At 37.9% G+C, this 25,168-nt stretch overlaps 2 protein-coding genes across 4 annotated transcripts in view; one reads left to right on the top strand and one right to left on the bottom strand.

Annotated features, from left to right (window-relative positions):
• LOC127640662 (lactadherin-like) overlaps positions 1-15,267 on the bottom strand; it is a 28,837-nt gene extending 13,570 nt beyond the window's left edge. The window contains exons 1-3 of one of the 2 annotated variants that reach the window (XM_052123350.1): positions 15,084-15,267; positions 933-1,058; positions 439-570 (exon numbers count right to left, since the gene is read on the bottom strand). In XM_052123350.1, coding sequence (XP_051979310.1) covers positions 439-570; positions 933-1,058; positions 15,084-15,165 — 340 coding nt within the window. In that variant the 5' untranslated portion in view covers positions 15,166-15,267. The remainder of the gene's footprint in view (positions 1-438; positions 571-932; positions 1,059-15,083) is intronic. The other variant, XM_052123352.1, reaches the window with a different exon arrangement.
• Positions 15,268-15,405: 138 nt separating this feature from the next.
• Positions 15,406-25,073, top strand: abhd2b (abhydrolase domain containing 2, acylglycerol lipase b). 2 transcript variants are annotated; one of them, XM_052123114.1, is made up of 11 exons: positions 15,406-15,476; positions 18,656-18,727; positions 18,929-19,157; positions 19,648-19,823; positions 21,254-21,421; positions 22,118-22,301; positions 22,406-22,498; positions 23,033-23,134; positions 23,295-23,364; positions 23,474-23,558; positions 24,193-25,073. In XM_052123114.1, exons 3-11 carry the CDS (start codon positions 18,946-18,948, stop codon positions 24,366-24,368), a joined length of 1,266 nt encoding a protein of 421 aa, XP_051979074.1. In that variant the 5' UTR covers positions 15,406-15,476; positions 18,656-18,727; positions 18,929-18,945; the 3' UTR covers positions 24,369-25,073. The 2 variants fall into 2 exon arrangements, with proteins under 2 accessions (XP_051979074.1, XP_051979073.1); XM_052123113.1 differs by lacking the exon at positions 15,406-15,476 and adding an exon at positions 18,116-18,263.
• Positions 25,074-25,168: the final 95 nt, after the last annotated feature.

Here is a 25,168-nt window from a genome sequence, read left to right as displayed (position 1 = left end):
GCAATAAAGTATCTAAAATGTGTTTGCATCAGAGCTATGAATTGCCCAAGTTAAAAGACAAAAAAGCAAGCAAAAAAAGAATTAAAAAACAGTTAGGTTCTATTCTAAAACCTAGTAAGATCCCAAAAGCTGAATGATATTTATGAAATTAAATGAATGAAAATGATGATAATTGTACAAAATCTACTCCAAATTTGTGTGATTTGAAGTATTTTTATGCATATCACAGTTTTGTGGTGTTAGCTTAGCAACATGCTAATGTCAGACTTTATTGAAATCAATTGTGAGTTGAGTCTCCAACACCATTTCAGTTAGCATGGTACCTTAGAATACAGCTCCCCATGTAGGCAGTACAGTAGACTGCAAGGCATCTCAAAGTTTTGTATCAGAGCCTTTTTTATAGGCAAACTGATAACAGTTTGAATGAAAATGACTCACTGTTCTGGCAGTGGATTCCATCAAAACCTATTGGACACTTGCACATGTATTCGCTGAAGACATCTCCTCGTTGCGAGTTGGCGATGATCTCACAGACACCATCATTTTTACAGGGGTTAGGGTTGCAGTTTCCTGAGCACAAAGGTCAAATGAGAAAAGATCAGTGTATGACATCACCACAGCTGTAATAGACCCAAGTAACAGGGGTGGCTGTGGTTTGGTTAGTAGAGCGGTTTGTCTACTAATTGCAGAGTTGGCGGTTCGATTCCAGGCCCACATGCCGATGTGTCCTTGGGCAAGACACTGAACCCCAAGTTGCTCCCAATGGAAGGCTATCACCTTGCATGGCAGCTCTGCCGTCATTGGTGTGTGAATGGGTGAATGAGACGCAGTGTAAAGTTTAAAAAGGCACTATAAAAGTACAGACCATTTACCATTTGGCTTTACACTTATGCTTTCCAACGTAAAATATAAATAATAGAAAAGATAGTTACCAATCTCTGTCTCGTTGCAGGTGTTTCCAGTGAAGCCGTCGGTGCAGATGCAGATAAAGGAATCTTTCCCATCTCCCGTCACACAAGTTCCTCCATTCAGACACACATTCACCTCACAGAAGTCAGCTGAGAGAAGATAGAAAGACAGTGGATATAATATTATATCCATTATTGACATTATATTCCACAAAATTCAATTGGTTTAGTCTAACACCCTGTCTACACCGGATACGAGCGACACGTTGCGACAAAAGTAATAGAACCCCATTATAATCAATGATGCTGTCTACACTGGAAGTGTCAGGTGTCCGGTTCCATTTTCGCTGCACGCGCTGGCAGTACTACTCAAACTAAAAGGTGTAGAACATTCACGTCAATGAATGCGCCCGGTATAGACCGGTTTAATGTCATCTTGGTAATGTCCCTGGGAAGCTATTTTCTATGTAGATAATGAAGAAAGATAAATCTCCAAAAATGACTGTCAGGATTATGTTTCAAATGTAAATTAAGCTATAAAATCTGACATCAACAGTTGTTTAAAATTGCAGTTTCTTTAGCTCACATCATGCTAGGAATGATCTTAGGATGATCAAGTTAATGCATAAATCTGTTCTCGAGTAAACAACCTGTATCAAAAGGCAATTGGCTATTTTAACAGAAAGACACGACTTCTGTTCGTACAGTCACAATATTGAGCCTAATGATTTTTTCCATACATTTTTCTACAAGTGGTCAGTCTTCTCCACCTTATAATGTCTTTGGTTTAGTTCAGCATCATAATCTGAATTTTCTGATAGGAAGTTTCTATGGTTACAAAGACAATGAAACTATAAGACTGAGAATGTTTTGTTTGCTTCAAACAAGGAAGTAGACCAGACACTGGGTCCACAGTGAGGTTTTGTTTTTGTTAGGGCTGGAAGAGGTGGATACTGTCCAAACTGCTGACAGGGCAGCAGCATTATGATAAACTACCATAGATTGTTTATTGAGGACTGAAGCCCTGTGGTCTATAGTCACATGGTTAGCCTATAGCCAAATATCCTATTGAAATAGCCTTTAGTTCACATTACAGCCATGGACCATGAGTTGCTATTTGCTAATGCTAGTCTGACGTAGGTGGGTTTATGGGGAGGAACATTTTCATTTTAGAGAGCATCTGATTGGACAAAATGAATTATGAGCAAGATGAGTCATCAATATTCTTACTGCATTTGCCAGGAAAATGAAATCTAAAGTTGCTAAAAGTAAATTTTGTCAACTTTTAGGAGAACACTAGCATAATGATGGCATCAAAGTACAAAGATTCCTTTAAATACAATAAATACTTTGATTACTAAACTGCACCTATAGTAATTTATCAGTACATATTGATTGGAAGGCCAAGGAAATCCATCCTCTCACTGACTTTCGAGCTATTGCCATCTTAAAGGTAAATTTTAGGCATACAGATATGGGCCCTGAAGTTACAACATTCCAAAATTGGAGTTGGCTTGCCACAACTGTGCAAATGACACCTCAGTGAGACACTTGCACATCGGTGTGTCCTCCTCTGGTTCCAATCCAAAATATCACAACAGAAACACACAAGAGTTTAGTCGAGGTGAACGGCACTTGAAATAATAACTAGCCCAACCATCATGAGGCTTCACTGCAGAGTTTAGTGTGAACTGTGTATCACACCAAGACATTTGGAGAACGGTCTTCACTAATTGCAACAAAAGGCAACAAGCTTCACACTCAGGATTGGAGCCTCTGGGATAGCAAAAACACCTTGGCCTGCATAAACAGAAACCTTATCCAAATGCTTGCCTGGTTTATCTTTAGAATGGAATGTATCCTCCTTTGAACACTATTCCAGAAGGCTAAAAGCACAATCCTCCTAATTCTGTCAGAAAGACAGATTTTGGTCTTGTTGTTGCCCTTTGGAAATGCATTTTTATTATCTCATCTTTGATAGAATATGTCAGGAACAAATGATTTAGCACCTCAAACCAACCAGGAACAGAAACTTTTTCGTTCTTGTCAACAGCTTGAAGGATGCAGAGTCAAAAATAGTGGTTGTCGTTGAACAGTTACAACAAGATTGACATGGGGAAGTGGAGCACTGAAAGTAATTCATAGCAATTCATAGAGGATTAATAACTTTAAACACAGCCATGCTTGTCACACTCCTCCCTCGCCTGATTCAGGCCGGGGCGCCATCCAGACTTGAGGGGAGGGAATGGGGAGAGAGAGAGAGAAAAACTTGCTCGCAGGTCCCCGGACACGCTGTCGCCTGGTCCTCAGCCACCCCTATGCCCTCTGGCATATGACAGCTGCTCCTCCCCAGGCGGACGGCCATAAGTCATCTGACCCCTGGCAGACAGAACGGCTCCTCCCCTTCCTGGTGGATACAGCAGATCTTCTGACTCCCGGCGGTAACTCTTCCGTCCCCCGGTGAATGGCAGCAGTTCCTCCGACTCCCAACGGCCGGCAGTGACTCCTACGTCTCCTGGCAGATGGCCGTGGCTCCTCCCCTGGTGGACAGCATCGGCGAGGACTCCACGACAGCGCAGCCCTCCTCCCTCCCGGGTTTCGGCACCAATGTAACGGGGTAAGGTGGGCAAGGAGGAGGCGGGAACAGGCTGAACAGTCATGTAAACTTACATGAAAGAAATGAACTTAAAACAACATAAAACAAGCATAAACAAACACAGCGGCTCTCTCTTTGGAAATGCAGTCTCCGGCTCCCCTTTATCTCTCTCCCACTGATTAGTTGACTCTGTGTCGGCAGTGCACCCTCATGGCCCAGCCACGCCCTCCTCCTCGTCAAAACAACTTTAAATGGCTTGATTTAGTTTCCATTGAAATGGAAACTGTGAATGGATATAGTTGCTAAATAGATATATTATGTGTGTGTGTTTATGTTTGTTTTATGTTGAGTTTGACATTAAGACTTTATGTTCACTGTTCAGCCGGTTACCGCCACCTCCTTTCCCAACCTTGAACTGTTATGGTGTCATAAAAGTGGTCCATATGACTTGTATTCATTGTAGTCCTCTGAAGCCACATACTGTAATAGCTTTTGGTGCGAAACAGACCAAAAAGTAATTATGAATTCAAGAACCGGATCACCAAATCAACTGATTCACAGAAAATATCAAAATAAAGATTTGTTAGGGGGCCTGGGTAGCTCAGCAAGTAAATACACTGGAGTCACATGTTTGAATCCAGGGCGTGCCGAGTGACACTATTCAGGCTTCCTAAGCAACCAACTGGCCCGGTTGCTAGGGTGGGTAGTCACGTTGGGTTAACCTCCTCGTGGTTGCTATAATGTGGTTCTAGCTCTCGGTGGGGCGCGTGTTGTGTTGGATGCCGCGGAGAATAGCGTGAAGCCTCCACATGCGCTAGGTCTCCACGGTAACGTGCTCTACAAGCCACGTGATAAGATGCGCGGATTGATGGTCTCAGATGCGGAGGAAACTGAGATTCATCCTCTACCACCAAGGTTGAGTCGAGTCACTACCCCACCTCTACCACCAAGGTTTAGGCGAGTCACTACGCCACCAAGAGGACCTAGAGCGCATTGGGAATTGGGCATTCCAAATTGGGGAGAAAAGAGGAGAAAGATCCTCAGAAAAGAAGAATTATTTGTTCACAAATTGGACATTGGTTCTGGACAAATGTGCCAGAGACAGCACACAACGTGGATGTCAAGATATTCAGTGAATAACAACTTAAATTTCTAACTGTACTTGCCACAATGTGAATTTTCAGAATTTAAATTTTTGGATGATTTATTCCTTTTCATTTTGGGAACAACTCAAAGTCTAAACCTTTCATGTGCTTATTATGATTATTGTTTTTCAAAGAGCAGAAGAAATTTAAAAAGCAGAATAAAATGGTTGAACTAAATGGGCCTTAAATGAACACAATTTGCAAAACCACACACACTCTTATTTCATGTATCTGGGACGCATCTTACATGAATAAAATTATGACACGAACCGAATTATGAACAAAAAAATAACAGACTGCAGGACAACCAAAACTCTGCACATGTGCATGTTTGTACATGCAAATGCAGCAAATCTACACACTGAATCCCTGTATGAACCTAGGACAAAAACTATTCATAATAAATGGCGGTGACAGGAAATGTAACTGTACTGAATTTGTAGTGCATTGAAATGCTTCTCATAACTGCACTCTCATTCTCACACAGGAATTTGGTGTTACTTTAAGTAGTGTAATGTATATTATCCCCCCCGGGGTCCACTAATAATGTTTGTAAATTTTTTTGTGCCATAATTCCATAATGCCAATTTTCCACTTTCTTGCCAATCTTTGGAATTAAGAAGTCGTTTTTGCAACTTAGTTTCAGTAAATGGTCATTTTGCTCTATAACATGTAATGCAACAGAAACTTATTCATTAAAAAATAGCTTACAGCTGATTTCTGGTGAAACCTTTTTGTATATTTAGAAACCAAGAGTGTTTGTTTACCTTTTAAGACCACTTTGAAACTTACTTTATGGGGTTTATATTGCCTTCATGCCATACATGAGTCCTGGATTTCGTATTTATATGTTTACATATACATATTCACTATTAATAGCTTGAAATATGTATGTGTATGTGTATGTGGAGTTTAGTTTGTTTTCTGAGCTATATGCAGTCATTCACACATCACTTAATATCCTGACATGCTTTAGCCCTGGAGTACTCAGTGTTCCAAGCCACATGTTCCAAAGACCTTACGTCACTTTATCCAACTTCGTACATGGACACAGTTTAGGAAGACAAGGAAGCTATGAGAGCATGCATCATCAGGTGAAATTTCTGTAATCCACAAGCATTTCTCCAGAACACAGTCATCTGTTCTTAAAAATAAACCACAAAGTATAAAAATATACTGTGACGTACACTGAAAAAAAAGCCATTCTCTAAGGCAATGCAAATAGGCTTATATTAATCTTATTTGGAAATGCCAAAACACAAAAGACATAATATTTTGACACACATTTTAGACTAAACACAGAGATACAAAATCCACAAAAATCATGCATGCGTTGCTGCATATTCTTCCGAAAGCTGGTGACAAGAGTTTGTCAAAAAGTGTTGAAACACGGAAATCATGATTTAAAAAAAATTCAAGACAGCAGATTGGAAACTGGAGCATGAGGCAAAGATTAAGTGAAATCATATGAGAAATGCAATGAATGAAACATTGATTAGGGCTTATTGAAAATTAATCACAGGACAAGCAGCCCTCATTGGACCGGTATTTGAAGTGAAGTCATCAGAACAAATGAGCCCATCCTGGAGGGAAAGACCCAGTTGCCAGATGGCACGGGCCACTCGAAAGCTTTTGAACGGCTCACAAACACATTCTTGTGAAAGAGAGGGAGAGAAAAGCCTGTATGGTCACAATAATTAGCCTCTCGCAGCTGACCTAAGAGTTTGGATTGTTTATATGTTGCATTACACTGATAGAAATCCTTATTTGCTTATTTCCATGTGGTTTTAACATATTGCTAATGAAGGTGAGATTTTGATGGATGAGTGCTGACTGCTGATCGATGATGATCTTGAGAGAACAGCTTCCATCCAAAGCCATTTACACTCTCAATCCTATAGGCTAAGAGTGACAAACAATGCTCAGCTTTTAATGGGATAGTCACCCAAAAGGTGAAATAGTACACCGTCATCTTATTCCAAACCTGTACGTTTTTCTTTCTTCTATCAAACCCAAAAGGAGATGTTAGTTAGAATGTTCCAACTGCTCTTTCGCATACAATGAATAGTCAGCTGAGAGAAGATAGAAAGACAGTGGATATAATATTATATCCATTATTGACTATGTTCCACAAAATTCAATAGTTTTAGTCTAACACCCTGTCTGGATGTGAGTGATGTGTTGCGACACAAGTAATAGAACCCCATTATAATCAATGATGCGGTCTACACTGGAAGCGTCCAATGCAGCGCAGCTGTCATGCCGACAATAAACGAAGGTCCCTTTCCATTTTACGCTGCACGCGCTGGTGCTACTACACAATTGAAAAGGTTTAGAATGTTCATATCGATCACTTTTGTGATTGTGAAGAGCAATGATTAATGTGCAAAAGTGACTTATACGCATTAAGGGTCTTGTACATGACTCGCATCAGCGCTGCAGAATACACAGAAGTCTATGAAGTGACTTTACACCAAAGTGTTTTTCTCACACACGTTTTTGCTTAAGCAATAATGTCTTTGAGAATATTAAGCAACAAGAAATATTTAACAACCGTCCAAATTTGTGAAGAGATATTGAATGTCTCATAATCTATTAGAATTAAAGGTTACCTCATCGTTTACGAATATCAGAGACCCCAGTTATTGAACTAATTTAAATTCACCAAGAAAACGCTTAGACCTCAACATAAACGAGTCCTTTTATTACTTTCTGCTATCGAAGCAACTGCAAGCTTTTTTTTTATCTCTTCCAAATACATGTTTTCAATGTTTATTGTGAACACCTCCCACTTTTTTACGTGTTAAACTCTTTGAACCTTTGAATTTCAAACATTATAAGTAAACACGCTACTAAGACGGACAGAAAACATGGACAAGTTCTTGAAAAGGAAAAATATTGATGATGGTTAGCCTATATGGTATAGTGGTGTACCATAGACATTTTTTGTCGTATAAAGTATGCCGTTGCAGAAAAAAGGTTTGGAAACACTGTTCTATGTAGATAATGAAGAAAGACAAATCTCCAAAACTGACTGTCAGGATTACGTTTCAAATTTAAATTCAGCTATAAAATCTGACATCAACAGTTTCAAAATTGCAGTTTCTTTAGATCACATCATGCTAGGAAAAGTCTTTTTTAGGATGATCAAGTTAATGCATAAATCTGTTCTCGAGTAAACAACCTGTATCAAAAGGCAATTGGCTATTTTAACAGAAAGACACGACTTCTGTTCATACAGTCACAATATTGAGCCTAATGATTTTTTTCCATACATTTTTCTACAAGTGGTCAGTCTTCTCCACCTTATAATGTCTTTGGTTTAGTTCAGCATCATTATCTGGAAATTCAGATAGGAAGTTTTTATGGTTACAAAAACAATGAAATTATAAGACTGAGAATGTTTTGTTTGCTTCAAAAATAGGAAGTAGACCAGACACTGGGTCCACAGTGAGGTTTTGTTTTTGTTAGGGCTGGAAGAGGTGGATACTGTCCAAACTGCTGACAGGGCAGCAGCATTATGATAAACTACCATAGATTGTTTATTGAGGACTGAAGCCCTGTGGTCTATAGTCACATGGTTAGCCTATAGCCAAATATCCTATTGAAATAGCATTTAGTTCACATTACAGCCATGGACCATGAGTTGCTATTTGCTAATGCTAGTCTGACGTAGGTGGGTTTATGGGGAGGAACATTTTCATTTTAGAGAGCATCTGACTTGACAAAATGAATTAAGAGCAAGATGAGTCATCAATATTCTTACTCCATTTGCCAGGAAAATGAAATCTAAAGTTGCTAAAAGTAAATTTTGTCAACTTTTAGGAGAACACTAGCATAATGATGGCATCAAAGTACAAAGATTCCTTTAAATACGATAAATACTTTGATTACTAAATTGCACCTATAGTAATTTATCAGTACATATTGATTGTAAGGCCAAGGAAATCCATCCTCTCACTGACTTACGAGCTGTTGTCATCTTAAAGGTAAATTTTAGCCCCACAGATATGGGCCCTGAATTTGCAGAGTAACAACTTTCCAAAATTCGAGCTGGCTTCCCACAACTCTGTGTAAATGACACCTAAGTGAGAGACTTCCTGCACATCATTGTGTACTCCTCTGGTTCCAATCCAAAATAAAACAACAGAAACAATCAGAGTTTAGTCGATGTGAACGGCACTTTAAATAATAATTAGCCCAACCAACATGGGGCTTCACTGCAGAGTTTAGTGTGAACTGTGTATCACATCAAGACATTTGGAGAACGATCTTCACTAATTGCGACAAAAGGCAACAAGCTTCACACTCAGGGTTGGAGCCTCTGGGATAGCAAAAACACCTTGGCCTGCATAAACAGAAACCTTATCCAAATGCTTGCCTGGTTTATCTTTAGAATGGAATGTATCCTCCTTTGAACACTATTCCAGAAGGCTAAAAGCACAATCCTCCTAATTCTGTCAGAAAGACAGATTTTGGTCTTGTTGTTGCCCTTTGGAAATGCATTTTTATTATCTCATCTTTGATAGAATATGTCAGGAACAAATGATTTAGCACCTCAAACCAACCAGGAACAGAAACTTTTTCGTTCTTGTCAACAGCTTGAAGGATGCAGAGTCAAAAATAGTGGTTGTCGTTGAACAGTTACAACAAGATTGACATGGGGAAGTGGAGCACTGAAAGTAATTCATAGCAATTCATAGAGGATTAATAACTTTAACACAGCCATGCTTGTCACACTCCTCCCTCGCCTGATTCAGGCAAGGGTGCCATCCAGACTGGCCTACCCGCCCCCAGCGACTCAGCGGCCGCGTGTGTCTCTCTCTCTCCGGAACTGGGGTCTCTGGCTCTCCTTTATCTCCCGCTGATTAGTTGACTCAGGGAGTGATGAGGAGACAGGGAAAGAGCAAGCGGGAGAGACACAGAAAGAGAGAGAAAAACTTGCTTGCCGACCCCTGGTCACGCCTCCTGGTCTAAGCTACTCCTTCCCCCGCTGGTGGATGACAGCCACTCCTTCATCCCCCAGTGGATGCCAGCGGTTCCTCCGACTCACCGCAGCTGGCATTGACTCCTCCATCCCCCGGCGGATGGGCGTGGCGAGAACTCCTCGACAGTGCATCCCTCCTCCCTCCCAGGTATCAGCACCAATATAATAGGCTAAGGTGGGCAAGGAGGATGCAGGAATCGGCTGAACAGTCAACGTAAACTTGTTAATGGTAGAAATGAACTTAACACAACATAAAAACATAAATACACACACAGCGGCCATGTGTGTGTGTGTCTCTCTCCAGAACTTGGGTCTCTGGCTCTCCTCTGTCCATCTGCATGGAATGTTTTGGGGGTTTTAGCAAGGTGCTGACATGGGCAGATGCCCTTTCGGACAGAAGCACAAATAATCATAATACAACTAAACACTATTCAACCTAATATTTCTCTTCTAAACCATACCTGATTATACAGTAAGTTCCAAAAGTCAACATTGAAAATTTGGGATTCAAAATCTAAATTAAACCCAGAAGTAAACAGAAACTTTCAGGATTTAGAAAGAAAGAAACGTTATGACATAAAATGAATAAGTACTATTTTTGAGTCACTAACCAAATAAACAAATTTGTTTCATTGACCATTTTATTATTCCCATAGGTTTTCGGATAGATGGCTTTGGCACTATATTATATCACATGCCCTGTTTTTGAGTTAAACGTGTAGGCAGGCAGTTGTGGGAGTGTCTGCTGCTCTCTCACAAATGAGGCATGCGAACAGGGACAAAGAGGGCAAAAAAAAAAATTGGGCAGCACTGAGCCAGCTCAGAAAATGAGAAATAGCTGACATGCTATTGGGCTGATCCCAAATATGGCAAAAACTTTTTAACATGCAGTACATTTGACTCTGATGTTGAAGTCCCAGCAAATGTGCAGGCTTAAAGGAAACATGTATCCAAAATGAACATTTTATCATTATTTACCCACCCTTATGTTGTTCCAAACCTGTTCACATGTTTTTTTCCTGTGGGACACAAAAATAGACTTTTTGAAGAATGTACCGGTAACTCTTTTCAATGCAATTACAATAAATGGGTCCTGGAGAGTTCAAGCATAAAAAAGGACTGAAAAGTGTAATAAAAGTGGCCCATATGACTTGTATTCATTGTAGTCTTCTGAAGCCACATACTGTAATAGCTTTTGGTGAGAAACAGACCAAAAAGTCATTGTGAATTCAAGAACCGGATTACTGAATCAACCGATTCACTGAAAAGATCAAAAGAATGATTTGTTCACAAATTGGACATTGGCACTTCCCCCATGAACGTGTCAAAGAAAGCACACAATGTGGATGTCAAGATAATTAGTGAATAACAACTTACATTTCTAGATGTTCATGTCACAATTCTTTTATGTACTTTTTGTCTTTTTTGAATCTTGAAATTTCTGGTTAACATTTATTTTATTTGCATGGAAAAGAATGACCAGTACGTTTGTCAAAATTTCTCCTTTTGTGTTTCTCTTGAGAAAGAATGTCATACGTGTTTGGATCAACATGGAGGATGAGAAAATGATGACAGAATCATGACAAAAGGCAGAATAAAATGGTTGAACTAAATGGGCCTTAAATGAAAACAAATTGCAAAACAGCAAAACCACACACTCTTAGTTCATGTATCTGGATACGTCTTACATGAATAACATTAAGACATGAACTGCAATCTTGAGTATAACAGTAACAATACCACAAAGGTATGGAAGGGCTTTTAGAAATGAGTCATCGGCACAAGGAGTCATTCAGCAACAATCTGATGAGCAGATCACGCACAATTGGCCAACAAAGAACCTTGATAATCGCATTAAGATCAGATGCAAAACAAAAAATAACAGACTGCAGGACAACCAAAACTCTGCACATGTGCATGTTTGTACATGCAAATCCAGCAAATCTACACACTGAATCCCTGTATGAACCTAGGACAAAAACTATTCATAATAAATGGCGGTGACAGGAAATGTAACTGTACTGAATTTGTAGTGCATTGAAATGCTTCTCATAACTGCACTCTCATTCTCACACAGGAATTTGGTGTTACTTTAAGTAGTGTAATGTATATTCCCCCCCTCGAGGTCCACTAATAATGTTTGTACAGTTTTTTTGTGCCATAATTCCATAATGCCAATTTTCCACTTTCTTGCCAATCTTTGGAATTAAGAAGTCGTTTTTGCAACTTAGTTTCAGTAAATGGTCATTTTGCTCTATAACATGTAATGCAACAGAAACTTATTCATTAAAAAATAGCTTACAGCTGATTTCTGGTGAAACCTTTTTGTATATTTAGAAATCAAGAGTGTTTGTTTACCTTTTAAGACCGCTTTGAAACTTACTTTATGGGGTTTATATTGCCTTCATGCCATACATGAGTCCTGGATTTCGTATTTATATGTTTACATATACATATTCACTATTAATAGCTTGAAATATGTATGTGTATGTGTATGTGGAGTTTAGTTTGTTTTCTGAGCTATATGCGGTCATTCACACATCACTTAATATCCTGACATGCTTTAGCCCTGGAGTACTCAGTGTTCCAAGCCACATGTTCCAAAGACCTTACGTCACTTTATCCAACTTCGTACATGGACACAGTTTAGGAAGACAAGGAAGCTATGAGAGCATGCATCATCAGGTGAAATTTCTGTAATCCACAAGCATTTCTCCAGAACACAGTCATCTGTTCTTAAAAATAAACCACAAAGTATAAAAATATACTGTGACGTACACTGAAAAAAAAGCCATGCTCTAAGGCAATGCAAATAGGCTTATATTAATCTTATTTGGAAATGCCAAAACACAAAAGACATAATATTTTGACACATTTTAGACTAAACACGGAGATACATAATCCACAAAAATCATGCATGCGTTGCTGCATATTCTTCCGAAAGCTGGTGACAAGAGTTTGTCAAAAAGTGTTGAAACAGGGAAATCATGATTTAAAAAAAATTCAAGACAGCAGATTGGAAACTGGAGCATGAGGCAAAGATTAAGTGAAATCATATGAGAAATGCAATGAATGAAACATTGATTAGGGCTTATTGAAAATTAATCACAGGACAAGCAGCCCTCATTGGACCGGTATTTCAAGTGAAGTCGTCAGAACAAATGAGCCCATCCCGGAGGGAAAGACCCAGTTGCCAGATGGCATGGCCACTCGACACCTTTTGAACGGCTCGCAAACACATTCTTGTGAAAGAGAGGGAGAAAAAAGCCTGTATGGTCACCAGGGCCGGACCTAGGGTTTTGGGGGCCCTAAACAAAAATAGTGTATGGGGCCCTATACAGGTTTCTAGAAAATTCTAGTTAATTTAGATAAAATGTACGAAATGAAACATACTACGTTTCATTGATACGGTTGTGTGTTTTGTTGATTAGAGTAATTAATTATCAAAAAATAAAATAAATGGGGGTGGTGGGTGGGGCCCCGAACCAATCACGGGGACCTAAACAAATGTTTAGTTTGTTTATTGGTTCGGGCCGGCCCTGATGGTCACTATAATTAGTGTACACTCTCAGCTGACTTATAAGTTTGGGTTTTTGCATTGTTTTACACTCAAACCAGCCTGTCTGGCACCTACAATCATGCCATGCTCCAAATCTCTGAGATCATAATTTTTCCCCATTCTGATGGTTGATGTGAACATTTATGTGCTCTGTACAATTGTGGTGAGAAGAATAACATCTCGGAATGCTATTCTAAGATGAGCATGAGGGTGACCTGCACAGCATTAGGCAGGTGGTTTTGATGTTGTGGCTGATCAGTTTACATGAGCATGAATAAGATTTGCAAGCTAAGGCTGAGGAGGAGATTTTCGGTGAATAACAACTTTAATTTTTCTCAGAAAAGAATGGGTTCAGGAGACTTAAAATATAGTGTATGCAAGACATATGAACTACTTTTATGATGCGTTATGTCATTTTGAAGCATGACAACCCCAATGTTACCATTAACTGTCATTCTATGGAAAAGAGTAGCATAAACATGCTGCTAAACTTCCTTGGTTTTCTGCTGAAAATATAAGGTTTGTAATGGCACACGGGTGAGTAAATGATGATAACAGAATTATATTTTTTGCCTGAACTATCCTTTTAACTTCTAAACATTTAAGCAAATTTAAGCAGAGTGGCAATTTGATCATTTATAGTGTGAAAAAGATCAAGAACACCAAGGGACAAGTACACCAAACTCAATGAAAAGTCCATGCAAAGCACTTTAATGTGGAAAACTCTCTCCAGAACATAACCGCAAACCAATCATAGACACAGTCTGCTTTATGAAACTGTAAGCAAGATGGTGATTAAATGTACAGCTCATAAAGGGCAGAGTTTGCACAAACCTGTCCTACTGCACTGGTCATCAGTGGCAGGAAGTTCCCTGACCTCATTGGGCTACACTGTATGTTTAATGGCCACATTCATGGGGACTGACTAAGGGATTTGGTCACTTGAGCCACAAACTGTAGATCACCAGATCATGGCCTGAGGCACAACGGCAGATGGGGAAGTGTGTTCTTAAACGGAGAACAAAATAATCTGGAGACTAACATGAGTAATAGGACCATTTAAATCTGGACAATGTCATACAGCTTGAAGTACAAAAAAAAGGATAGTTCTCTTTTTTGAGCAAGGGATGTGGAGGAAACAAATTTAGACATTAGGCAAAATAAATCTTTAAAAAGATCAAATTAGTCGGAATGAGGTTGGAAGACAAGTGCTTACATGTCATAAAGCACCTACACATCTAGCCAAGATGCAACCATACTGTAGATGTCCACCCAAGCCTGTAGGTCACTGGTAATGGGATGGAAATCAGGACATGATGTTTTGTATACACTAACATAAGTAAAGAAGGACAAAGCAAAGAGCCTGGGGCGTTAAACGCATTACGGACACACACAATAGAATTGAAACATTAAGTGTGACCCAAGAGAGACAACTATATGTCCACAGGGAAGTCTTTTCATGACACCATGTGTTGTTTACTAAAAGATAAACACATGGAAAAGATATATAAATTCACACAATATATACACATATATGTGTGCACTGTATATACACACTTATATATACATAGTATATTGTATATATTTAGTATACACATTCATATACTGTATCTACAATATATTAGCACTTATGTGTAGGTTAAATATATCATTCATTCTTTTCAAAATATTAAAATGTGAGTTACAGCATCGGAAACTACAGTAAAGCATACTTTAAAAAATAACAAGAGAAGAAAGGTTCAGATATGTATACTTGCTGGCATGGGAATTAACAAATCTGTCCTACATAAGTCGGTAATTAACTTTTAAGTAACCATGATCACTTGCTTTGTTTACATATATAGTTTACCATGCAGCCTAACGCACAGACTAAAAAAAATGCACTTACCTCTGGCAGTGGAGATTGAAACAACAAGAAAACAAGCCGCAAAGAGTGGAAAACTATCAAACAAGCTAGGGAAAGTTGTCATGGTGGCGAATTGTGTTTTTTCGGGTCACTTCTCGAGTCGTTATATGCGAATCCGTTCGCCGTTATGACTACGGGCAAGATTACAGGCGAGAGAGGGGCAATATGCGCGCTTCCACGTGCGTCTCTTCACTCAACCAATTACATCCTGTTATTATAATATAGCTCCGCCCACGGCCCCTCCCACGGGCAATGATTAGGGAGCGAATAACGGTGCATTTCTACAGTAGATTGACTTGATACAGTAAACACAACCGCTCGGGTTTATAGAACTAGGTAACATTTGGTGGTTTCGGGCATTTGAGATGCTTAAAGGTAAAAATGGGCTGATTCTTAATGCATATTATGGTCCTAAAGCGATTGGCTCACTGAATTTAGAACTGTTTATTTAAGCGTTCCAACTTGAGTGGGAAATTTTTTCCATAAACAGTCATTCTGTTAAATCATGCAATGGAAGATTGGAGGTTGTGTTTCATAATTGTGGTGGAGAGCAAAATACCCAGCTGAAAAGAAAACAGTTTACTGGATTAAGATGGTCTTCCAGTCTGGCCAGGCGGGTTCTCAGCATTTTAGCTTGGAGCACCAACCTGACCAGGCTTGTAGACCAGTAAACAATAGGCTGATCTCAGCTGATTTTTTCAGCAGGGTAGATTTGATTGTTGTCACGTAAACAATACATAAATACTGTTGCATTCGTGCAAAATCATGGGCACGAAGTAGTGGGAGTGTTGCTGTGGCAAAGATGCATTTATGCATTCAAGTCGATGTAAAGGGTGGGCGTTGGTCAATTGGTGATCACTGGGGTTCTGTGCTGAAAATAGCTTGCTATCATGTGCTTTTGTGTCCCTGTAATGTACTACTATTGTGTGCAAAGCTGTCTGGCAAAGTAAATTTAAAGATCATACGCAGGACAGAAATAGACTATATCAGAGAAAGAAAATGAGATGCTACTTTTTTAGTTAACCCCAAACTTCAAAGGGCTTTGCAAAGTCAAAAAGCAAGTGTCCATGCACCGCTTGATTCCATTTTATGCTTTAAGAAAAATAGCTTATTAATGTTTCTCTTGGCTCTGTTGCTGGGGCCTTAAGAGCTTGTGTCTAAATCCTGCTCCACAGACACTTTAGACAGTCCCAATTGATTTGATTGAATATAAAGTGAAGTTGATTTTCCTCCAGTGGAGTTTCTAATTTCTAATAACATAGCCTAATGGATGTGGGCTGCTGGTAAATCAAGGAGCTGGATTTCAACCTCAGGCATTAAAGATCTTGGTGACCTTGTAAAATATCCATCTTATTTAGTGTCACTTAGAGTGACTAACTGAGAGTCATTTATGGCACTTACGGGAAATAATACAATCATTTCAAACAAGATCAAATCTGGTCTGCATTATCGAGTGCATTTACTTCGAAGAGCCCATTGCTGTGTAATTATTATATATTTAGGCCTAGTCATTGGGATGTTCTTGGACTGCAGTTAGACTGTTGATTCACTGCTGTTGTCACTTTTGCATCTGTTCTCTCCCTTTCTCAGAATTTCTGTGAGAAAATACCACTCTGATGAAAGCGCTTGTAATACATCATGATTGTAAACAACTTGCTCCAGACATGTTATGGTGTGTGTTTTCAGTTGTATCCTGCCATCTTGTGGTTATTAGCTATCAACCAGTACACTCTACATGATATTGATGTTGAAAGTTGTAATAAACCCTTTGGTTATTCTAGAAAAATCCAGTGTCTCATGGTGATTATTTTAACCTTTACTGGAAAATATAGGTGAAGTGCAAAACAAGCTGTTCAACGGCAACACACATTAGACATTAATGCACTGATCAACGTCATACAAATCTGCCGTAACCCATGCATCATGAACAGTCCTCACACTCTTACAAAAGTGATATCAAATCAAGCAAACTCTAATCCTAGTTGAATTAGCTTGTTTATATATTTAAGACTTCAATATTTTGCAATTTTTTTTCTTCACAATTTTTAAATGGACAATTCACCCAAAAATGAAAATGTTGTCATCATTTACTCTCCTTCATGTGTTCCAAAACCTGTCCCATATGATTTTCTTTGGGACAGGAGGTTTGTTAGTCTCATTCACCATTCACACATTGCATCTTTTTTAATTTGCAATAAAAGTGAATGGTGACTGTTCCACGTAAGATAGAAAGTCGTATGAGTTTGGAACTACGTGAGGGAGAGTAAATGATTTCAAACATAAATGTTTTGCATTTATTGCACTTCTGGGGGTAGCTTTATAAGAAATGTATTTGCTACAGTAATGTGCAAATCAACATATATTTGAGTCAATGACGTGGTGCTCATTTGTATAATAAAAATGTCTCATAAATAGCAGAAATACTTCAGAAAATAAATGTTGGCTATAATGTTTTGTTTGTTTGTTTTTAACTAAGCAGTGAAAATATGCAACAAACATGTTGTCATGTGAGCATAAATAAATCAATAAATAATAAATGGAATGGATTAACCCTATACAAATATATTGATGTTTTTGACTCAAGAATAATTGTATTTGTAAAAAAAAAAGCTTCAAAGCTTTTTCAAATAATTAATAAGTTATGTACATTTGTGTGTATTCAAGATGCAAGGAAAGTATTTTAAATACCTTGATATTTTTCATTAATGTCTATTATTCATGTTTATCATTTTATCACCTCAGATAACTTTATTTCTCAACCCTTTTAGAATTTTATTCTGTGAATGTCTTTTTCAGTAGAACTATATTAAATGAAAATATGATGTATATATAAACTATAATAAAATAATAAAAGTATATAAACAAAATAGCACCTAGTGAACAGCAGTAGAGTTGATTGTATTGTGATTCAAATGCCTGTGACATTGTAGTGACTGCTGCAATGAATATCAGTGGAACTGTAGACACTCTGCCGTCATTCTAATGCTGCTCCAATCGGAGGCGATGAATGAAGACGCGACGCTCTCAGCGCGCTCCAGTTGCTGGGTATACAGTCAATGTTTTGCTGCGCGAGAGCATGTTTGTAGTCTTCAGATGTCAATAGCAGCGACACAGCTGAGTCATTGGACAACTTTGAAGACAAGTCTCTCGGCTCCTGACATGGTATTGTTTTCTTTGTGCATGCTGACACTATATTAATGAAATAGATTCTCCGGTTGTATAGAGAAACGTAAAGGCGATTGATTCATTTGCTCATCGGGTTGTGTGGGCAACATACTGATTACATAATCAAGCTGGAATCGGGTTACATTCCTGAAAGAAAACCGCATTGTCTGGTTCTATGGGTAGGCTCCTTAAATATAAAATTCGACACCAAGTCTGTACTTGCACTATATAGCACTTCAATATCAGACATTTAATGATCTGGAGACGCTGATATCTGTCAATAATATTGTCATATTAGAGATGCCCCCTAACCCCCCTCTGTCACCTGCATGATGCCGGATAGTTTGACTGAATTAAATTCTGTGGAACACTTCTTTTTTCTTCTGTAGGACTGAACAGTGACATTCTGAATCTGCGCTGTTTGCACCCTGGACATACTTTTCAGTAGATATTAAAGTGTGGTATGTATTAATTGGATTTTATGTGCAATATGTTTGCAATACTTACATTTAAAAATCTGTACATCTTCTTTAAAAGTACTTAAGAATAAAAGCACTTAGCAAATATTGTTTTTAAAAATGTGCTATATAAATAGTTTTTATTTTAAATTTATTTTTTATTATATAAACTAGTTATCGAATTAACTAAAATATGACCGACAGCCCACCATCGGATCACCATGAGTGCCCAAGTCGAAGCAGATTTCAGCACCATATCTCCTGAGATGCCTGCCATGCTTGATGGCATGAAGCTGGCTGCTGTTGCCACGGTGCTGTATGTCATAGTGCGAAGTCTGAACCTGAAGAGCCCTACGGCGGCCCCTGAAATCACCTGTCAAGATACACCTCTCAATCGCTACCTGTTGAAGTCTTGCCCTACTCTAAGCAAAGAGTGAGTGCTGTGGTTCTGCAGGCTTCTGTGCTTAAAGAAATCGTTCACCTAAAAATGAAAATTCTGCCATTATTTACTCACCCTTGTGTTGTTCCAAACCCCTATGATTTTCTTCTTCTTCTGTGAAACACAAAATGAGATGTATGGTTCAGTCACTAATCACATTCATTGCCTCTTTTTCCCATGCAATGAATGTGAATGGTGACTAGGATCCCTAACATAATGCCTAACATCTTTTGTGTTCAATGTAAGAAAAAAGGTCTTTGGGTTTGGAAGGTTTTGGGACCGCTGGTTATGATGGCTTTTTTATTGCATGGTGAAATACAATAAAATGAGGCAATCTCTCTCTTTGCTGTAGAATCATTGTAGAAGAATCCAGGAGCGTATTAGTATCTAAGTCTGTATCATTCAAATACTGAGTTCTCTTCACTTGAATTTTATGTTTGTCACACTTTATAACTTTGAAAAATGCTGTAAACCATGTTTCCAGGTACATTCCCCCACTGCTATGGGGAAAGAGTGGACACCTCCAGACTGCCCTTTATGGGAAAATGGGGAGGGTGAAGTCCCCGAGCCCTTGTGGGCTGCGTAAGTACCTGCCCATGCAAGATGGAGCCACTGCCACCTTTGACCTGTTTGAGCCACAGGGAGTCCATAATACAGGAGGTGAGCCGGGCTTTCACACTTTCAACCAAAAATGTCTTTCTGTTGTGAGATCTATTAGATATTTCAGATAAACAATTATCTAACATAAAATTAACCTAGCATGAAACATAACTAGTTTTAAGCACATCATATGTCTACATACCGCCCTTTAAAATGTTGTTGTGTTGTCGTCAAGCTGAACCATTCAACCCTGTTATCCAAATTATTGTAAAATTGCTTTATTTTATGGGATATATATATATATATATATATATATATGTGTGTGTGTGTGTGTGTGTGTGTGTGTGTGTGTATATTAGGGCTGTCAAGTTAAAATCTTTATTGAATTAATTACATGATGTCCCATTTAATTAATCACATTTAATCGCATATGCAAATATTTGCTGAGAAAGCCCCTCATATAACAATAATTAAATATATAATGATGAAATAATTATACATAGTTATCTTTAAATATTTCAAAATTATATATATATATATATATATATATATATATATATATATATATATATATATATATATATATATATATATATATAAATGTTAGGTCACTGTGTCAAGTTAAATATAGTTTAATATTTAGAACACATCTTGAGATCCCTTAGTTCGAATTTGTGCTCCATCAAGTGTTTTGAAAGCAAGAACATAACGCATGTCTGTGTTGTGGGTTGTTTTGTATTGTTCTGTATAAACTGCGTGTTGCTCATACAGCTGAAATTTCACTTACTGCCCTCTAGAGTAAACAGGTGGTACTACAAGCTTGTGTTTCTCAGGAATCTTCCTTATTACAATTCGGGGCATTGCGATTAATTGCGTTAATTTTTTTAGTGCATTATTTTTACAAAAATTAATTGCACTGAATTAAAATGTTAAATCGACAGCCCTAATATATATATATTGAAATTTAAATATTGTATTTTTAATCCACTTAATTTTATAAACTAAAAATTAAATTACATAATTGCAAAAAAAATTAAAAATACATATCACTTTAATCAGGGTTTTAAACTGCATTTAGTCCCAATTTCTGGTTACAGGGTTACAAAAATTGCAAATTTCTTTTAAAACGAAGATAAAATAAATTGGAACATATAATATTTAGTTTGACCTCCTAAAGCCGACAATCAAAATGTTCTGAGTATTAAACACATTCTCTTTCTTACCAAAAACAACATAATTTTTTTTAAGTTTCAGGCCCTACTTGACCATATTTGTTAAAATTGTGTTTTGCATTTAATTGGACCGGTTTCCTAATCAGGTGATATTTGTTTTTACCTGTCTTTTTACATGTCGCTACTTGCCATTATTTTTCTGTGCTTGCACGTACACTGTTTGTTGCATTAAGGGTGTTTATGATTAAGAGGATTTCTCTGGAGTGACAGAGGTATCACTTCTGTTACTACAGTTTATCTATCTGTATCTCATCACAGATGATATCACCATGGTGATCTGCCCTGGGATCGGTAACCACAGTGAGAAACATTATATACGGACCTTTGTGGATTACTCCCAGAAACAAGGCTACAGGTGCGCCGTTCTCAACCATCTTGGAGCATTGCCAAACATCGAGCTCACCTCCCCGAGGATGTTCACCTACGGTAAGCCACGTGTTTGGTATGCAACAAGCATGCTTGTGAAAGTGGTATGAAATGTAATTAGCTTATTATTGAACAATATATATATTTTTTTTTTAAATGCAAGAAGTGACTAAATATATCAAAAAGTTGTTTAAAAATAAACTAGAAATGTAGCTAGGACTTAAACTTCTTTGTAGATTGATGTATTAAGGTGTTATAATATGTTACATACACCAAAAACAAAGAATGCTAATAACTTAGGGGGCCTGGGTAGCTCAGTGAGTTAAGACGCTGACTAAAACCCCTTGAGTTGGAGTGACTCCAGTCAGGTCTCCTAAGCAACCAAATTGGCCCTGTTGCTAGGGAGGGTAGAGTCACATGGGGTAACCTCCTCGTGGTCGCCATTATGTGGTTCTCGTTCTCGGTGGGTTGCATGGTAAATTATGTGTTGATGCCGCGTAGAATAGCGTGAAGCCTCCACATATGCTATGTCGCCGTGGTAATGTGCTCAACAAGCCACGTGATAAGATGCGTGGATTGACGGTCTCAGATGCTGAGGCAACTGAGATTTGTCCTCCGCCACCCGGATTGAGAGTCACTATGCCACCATGAGGACTTAGCGCATTGGAAATTGGGCATTACAAATTGGGGAGAAAGAGGGGAGAGAAAAAAAATATGCTAATAACTTAGTTTGGTAAACCTTATTTTATGTTAAAGGTTGTACCTGGGAGTTTTCAGCAATGGTGGGCTTTGTTAAACGCACATTCTCACAAACACACCTCATCGTGGTGGGCTTCAGTCTGGGTGGGAACATCGTCTGCAAGTTCCTGGGAGAGAATCCAGCCAATCAGGAGAGAGTGATATGCTGTGTTAGTGTGTGCCAGGGATATAGTGCTCTCAGGTCAGCAATTATAATTCAATTCTATACAATAACTTACTTCATAAGCAATATTGTTCATAGTGAAGGTTGTTTTGAGGTTTCCTATTCTGTATGTTTGGCTTTAGGGCTCAGGAGACATTTCTAAAGTGGGACAAATGCAGGAGGTTGTACAACTTCCTCATGGCAGACAACATGAAAAAAATCATTCTGTCTCACAGGTTAATATCTTCATTTAATACACTTCATTTTGAAATACTTTAATCTGATTGGTCAACAGCAGGATTCTGTGGGCAATCATTTTTGTAGAATTGACCGTTGTCTCTCCCAGGCAACAGATTTCCGATACATTGTTGTGCTAGTGTTATGTTGTGGTCTCTATATTCTGTAATTATTATTTATTAATTTATATTATTTAATAAATATTAAATGATTTCAATAGAAATCAAAGTTTAATCTACATTAATTCATTCATTCAGTAAGTAGCCATGTAATTAACAGGATCATGTCAAATGAGATGATGAGTGTCTGTTTAATGACTGTACATTATCTTTTAAATATAAGTGTAAGTAATATTTGAAAGTAGTGCTTTAAAGTTTAATCAAATTGCAGCCATCTAAATTAATTAATTACTTAAACATCTTTTATTTCATTTTCCATATAAAAACACATATATAGCAGTATGAAGACATGGAAAGAAAAATCTAATAATATTTTCACTGAGGACATGTAACTAACTGAAGTAAATCTTTTAGGGGAATTTTATTTGGTATGAGTTCTAGCAAGATGGCGTTTTCCGACCTCAGCCATCTGTATACAGCCACCTCAATAATGCAGATTGATGACAACATTATGAGGTACTTTACACAGCTTTCATAAGACAAATCTGACTCATATTAAAGGCCCTAATTTATTACTTGGGTTCATTTAGATGCCATTAGGGCAATGTTGCATCTAGTGTAAGAGTCAAAAACTGAAATATCCCCATAATGATTCTCTGTTTCTGTAATGCATTAGGAAGTTTCATGGACACAGCACCCTGAAGGAGTACTATGAGAAGGAAAGTTGTGTACATTATATTCACAATGTAAGTAATATTGTTTAGTAAGTCAGATACCATACAGTTTAATTTGATGCTGTGTTATATTTGGATGAAAACTGTGTCTTTTTTATCTTTATATCCATGTCTTTGTCAGATCAATGTTCCTCTCCTATTGGTGAACTCCTCAGATGATCCTTTAGTCCATCAGTCCTTGCTAACAATACCTCGCACACTTGCAGGTATTTGACCATTATATTTTTACTACTTTAACAGTGATTTCCTTGTGATTCCAGATTTTACACTAGGGCCAAACATGCATTTAGTGTAGTTTGGGTTGTATTTTTCAATGTTTTCAAGTATCAGGTCCGGTCATGCTTATGGTCCATGTTGTCTTTTACCAAGACAGTGACAGATGAATTTGTGCCAATATGCTGTTGAGTTTGATTGGAAGCACGGTCTTTAACATCCACAACAAAAGATATAGGAAGCATTTTGTCTTCCCTTTTAAAAGTTGATTTATTCTTAAATTGTAAACACATGACTATATGGATAGTTGCATTATAGATTAGTCTTATTATTTGACTGTGGCATTGGTTTGTCCCTCCTATCTCTGACCCTATTAGACGTAAGAATTTGTGTATCCTCCGCAGGACAGATCGTGTGGATAATTTAATCAAACCCTTTCTGTTTATTCAGACAGCCCATTCCACTTAAAGGGATAGTTCTCCCAAAAATAAAATTTCTCCTCAATTTGTAACTTTCACAGTGCAATTCCCAATCTTGAAAAAGTGCCACAAATGTTTAGTGAATTCGGACCTTTTCTTGGTAGATTTTGAGATGTTTCTAAAACATATATTTACTGTGCCCTGACAGAAAAGAAGCAAAATGTGATCTTTGCTCTGACGCTGCATGGGGGTCATCTTGGCTTCTTTGAAGGTGCAGTTCTCTTTCCTCAACCCCTTACCTGGATGGACAAAGTCATTGTCAGTTACGCCAACGCTGTCTGCCAGTGGGAGAAACACAGGCCACGGTGCCACTTGGAAACGTAGTGTTTTGTGCTGTGCAACACAACGCGTAACACTTTATGGTGTTCTCATTATCTCTGAAAAGAGGTTAAATGGTGAGATGATGGTTTTTAAAGGTCTGACTCACCAGTGTTTGCTCTGACCTTCAGGAATTTGAGTGCAAACACAGAAAAAAAGACAAAAGTTTATTGGGATGTATATCAAAGGCATATTGTTACAAGGCTGGACAAAAACTGTGCTGTGGGACATGTAATATGTGTTTAAGTAGGTCATAGTTGGCCTATATTCTGTTAAAAACATACAGTACTAAACAAGATGCGGCCTCGTGAATTGACAGTTGCTGGAGTTTAAAGCTAAACTTGGTCAAGAGGCTCAGATACAGTATGTCTATTTTATCTGTTTGTAAACTTGTGTTGATATTTAGGTATGTGTGAAAAGATGAAAATTTAATTGGCGTTTGAAAGTGTGCACATTATTATGTGGAAATTGGCAGCACCTTCTTTTAATTAATCTTTTAGGTAATTTTTCAGATAAGTTAGGACTGTTTGTTCAGGATATTTATAAATTGTCTTGTAAACCACCATCAGATTCTTTCCATTATCTTTGCTAAATGTTGTTTTATGTGGTTATATTTTAATCTATGTAAATATATGTCCATTTATTTACTTTACTGACATTAAATTATTGTTAAGTAATTTATTGCTCTCTAGAACAGTGGCTTTCCTTTTCAACATGTCATGACAGTCTGTGTCACTCAGTGACATTTGACAAAACGTGAAATCATGAGACGTTTACAATAGGACTGTGTAAGAATGAATTATTTT

The sequence above is a fragment of the Xyrauchen texanus genome, chromosome 49 (assembly GCF_025860055.1).
Source record: "Xyrauchen texanus isolate HMW12.3.18 chromosome 49, RBS_HiC_50CHRs, whole genome shotgun sequence".
Taxonomy (NCBI): Eukaryota; Metazoa; Chordata; class Actinopteri; order Cypriniformes; family Catostomidae; genus Xyrauchen; species Xyrauchen texanus.
Note: the sequence above shows the minus strand (reverse complement) of the source record. Positions and strands in the feature narration are given on the sequence as shown.

Coding starts and splice junctions, on each gene's coding strand:
- abhd2b (XM_052123114.1), top strand. CDS start 18,946: ATGAGTGCCCAAGTCGAAGCAGATTTCAGCACCATATCTCCTGAGATG. Junction 21,422..22,117: donor CCCGAGGATGTTCACCTACG/GTAAGCCACGTG, acceptor TTTATGTTAAAG/GTTGTACCTGGGAGTTTTCA. Junction 22,499..23,032: donor AAAATCATTCTGTCTCACAG/GTTAATATCTTC, acceptor TAAATCTTTTAG/GGGAATTTTATTTGGTATGA.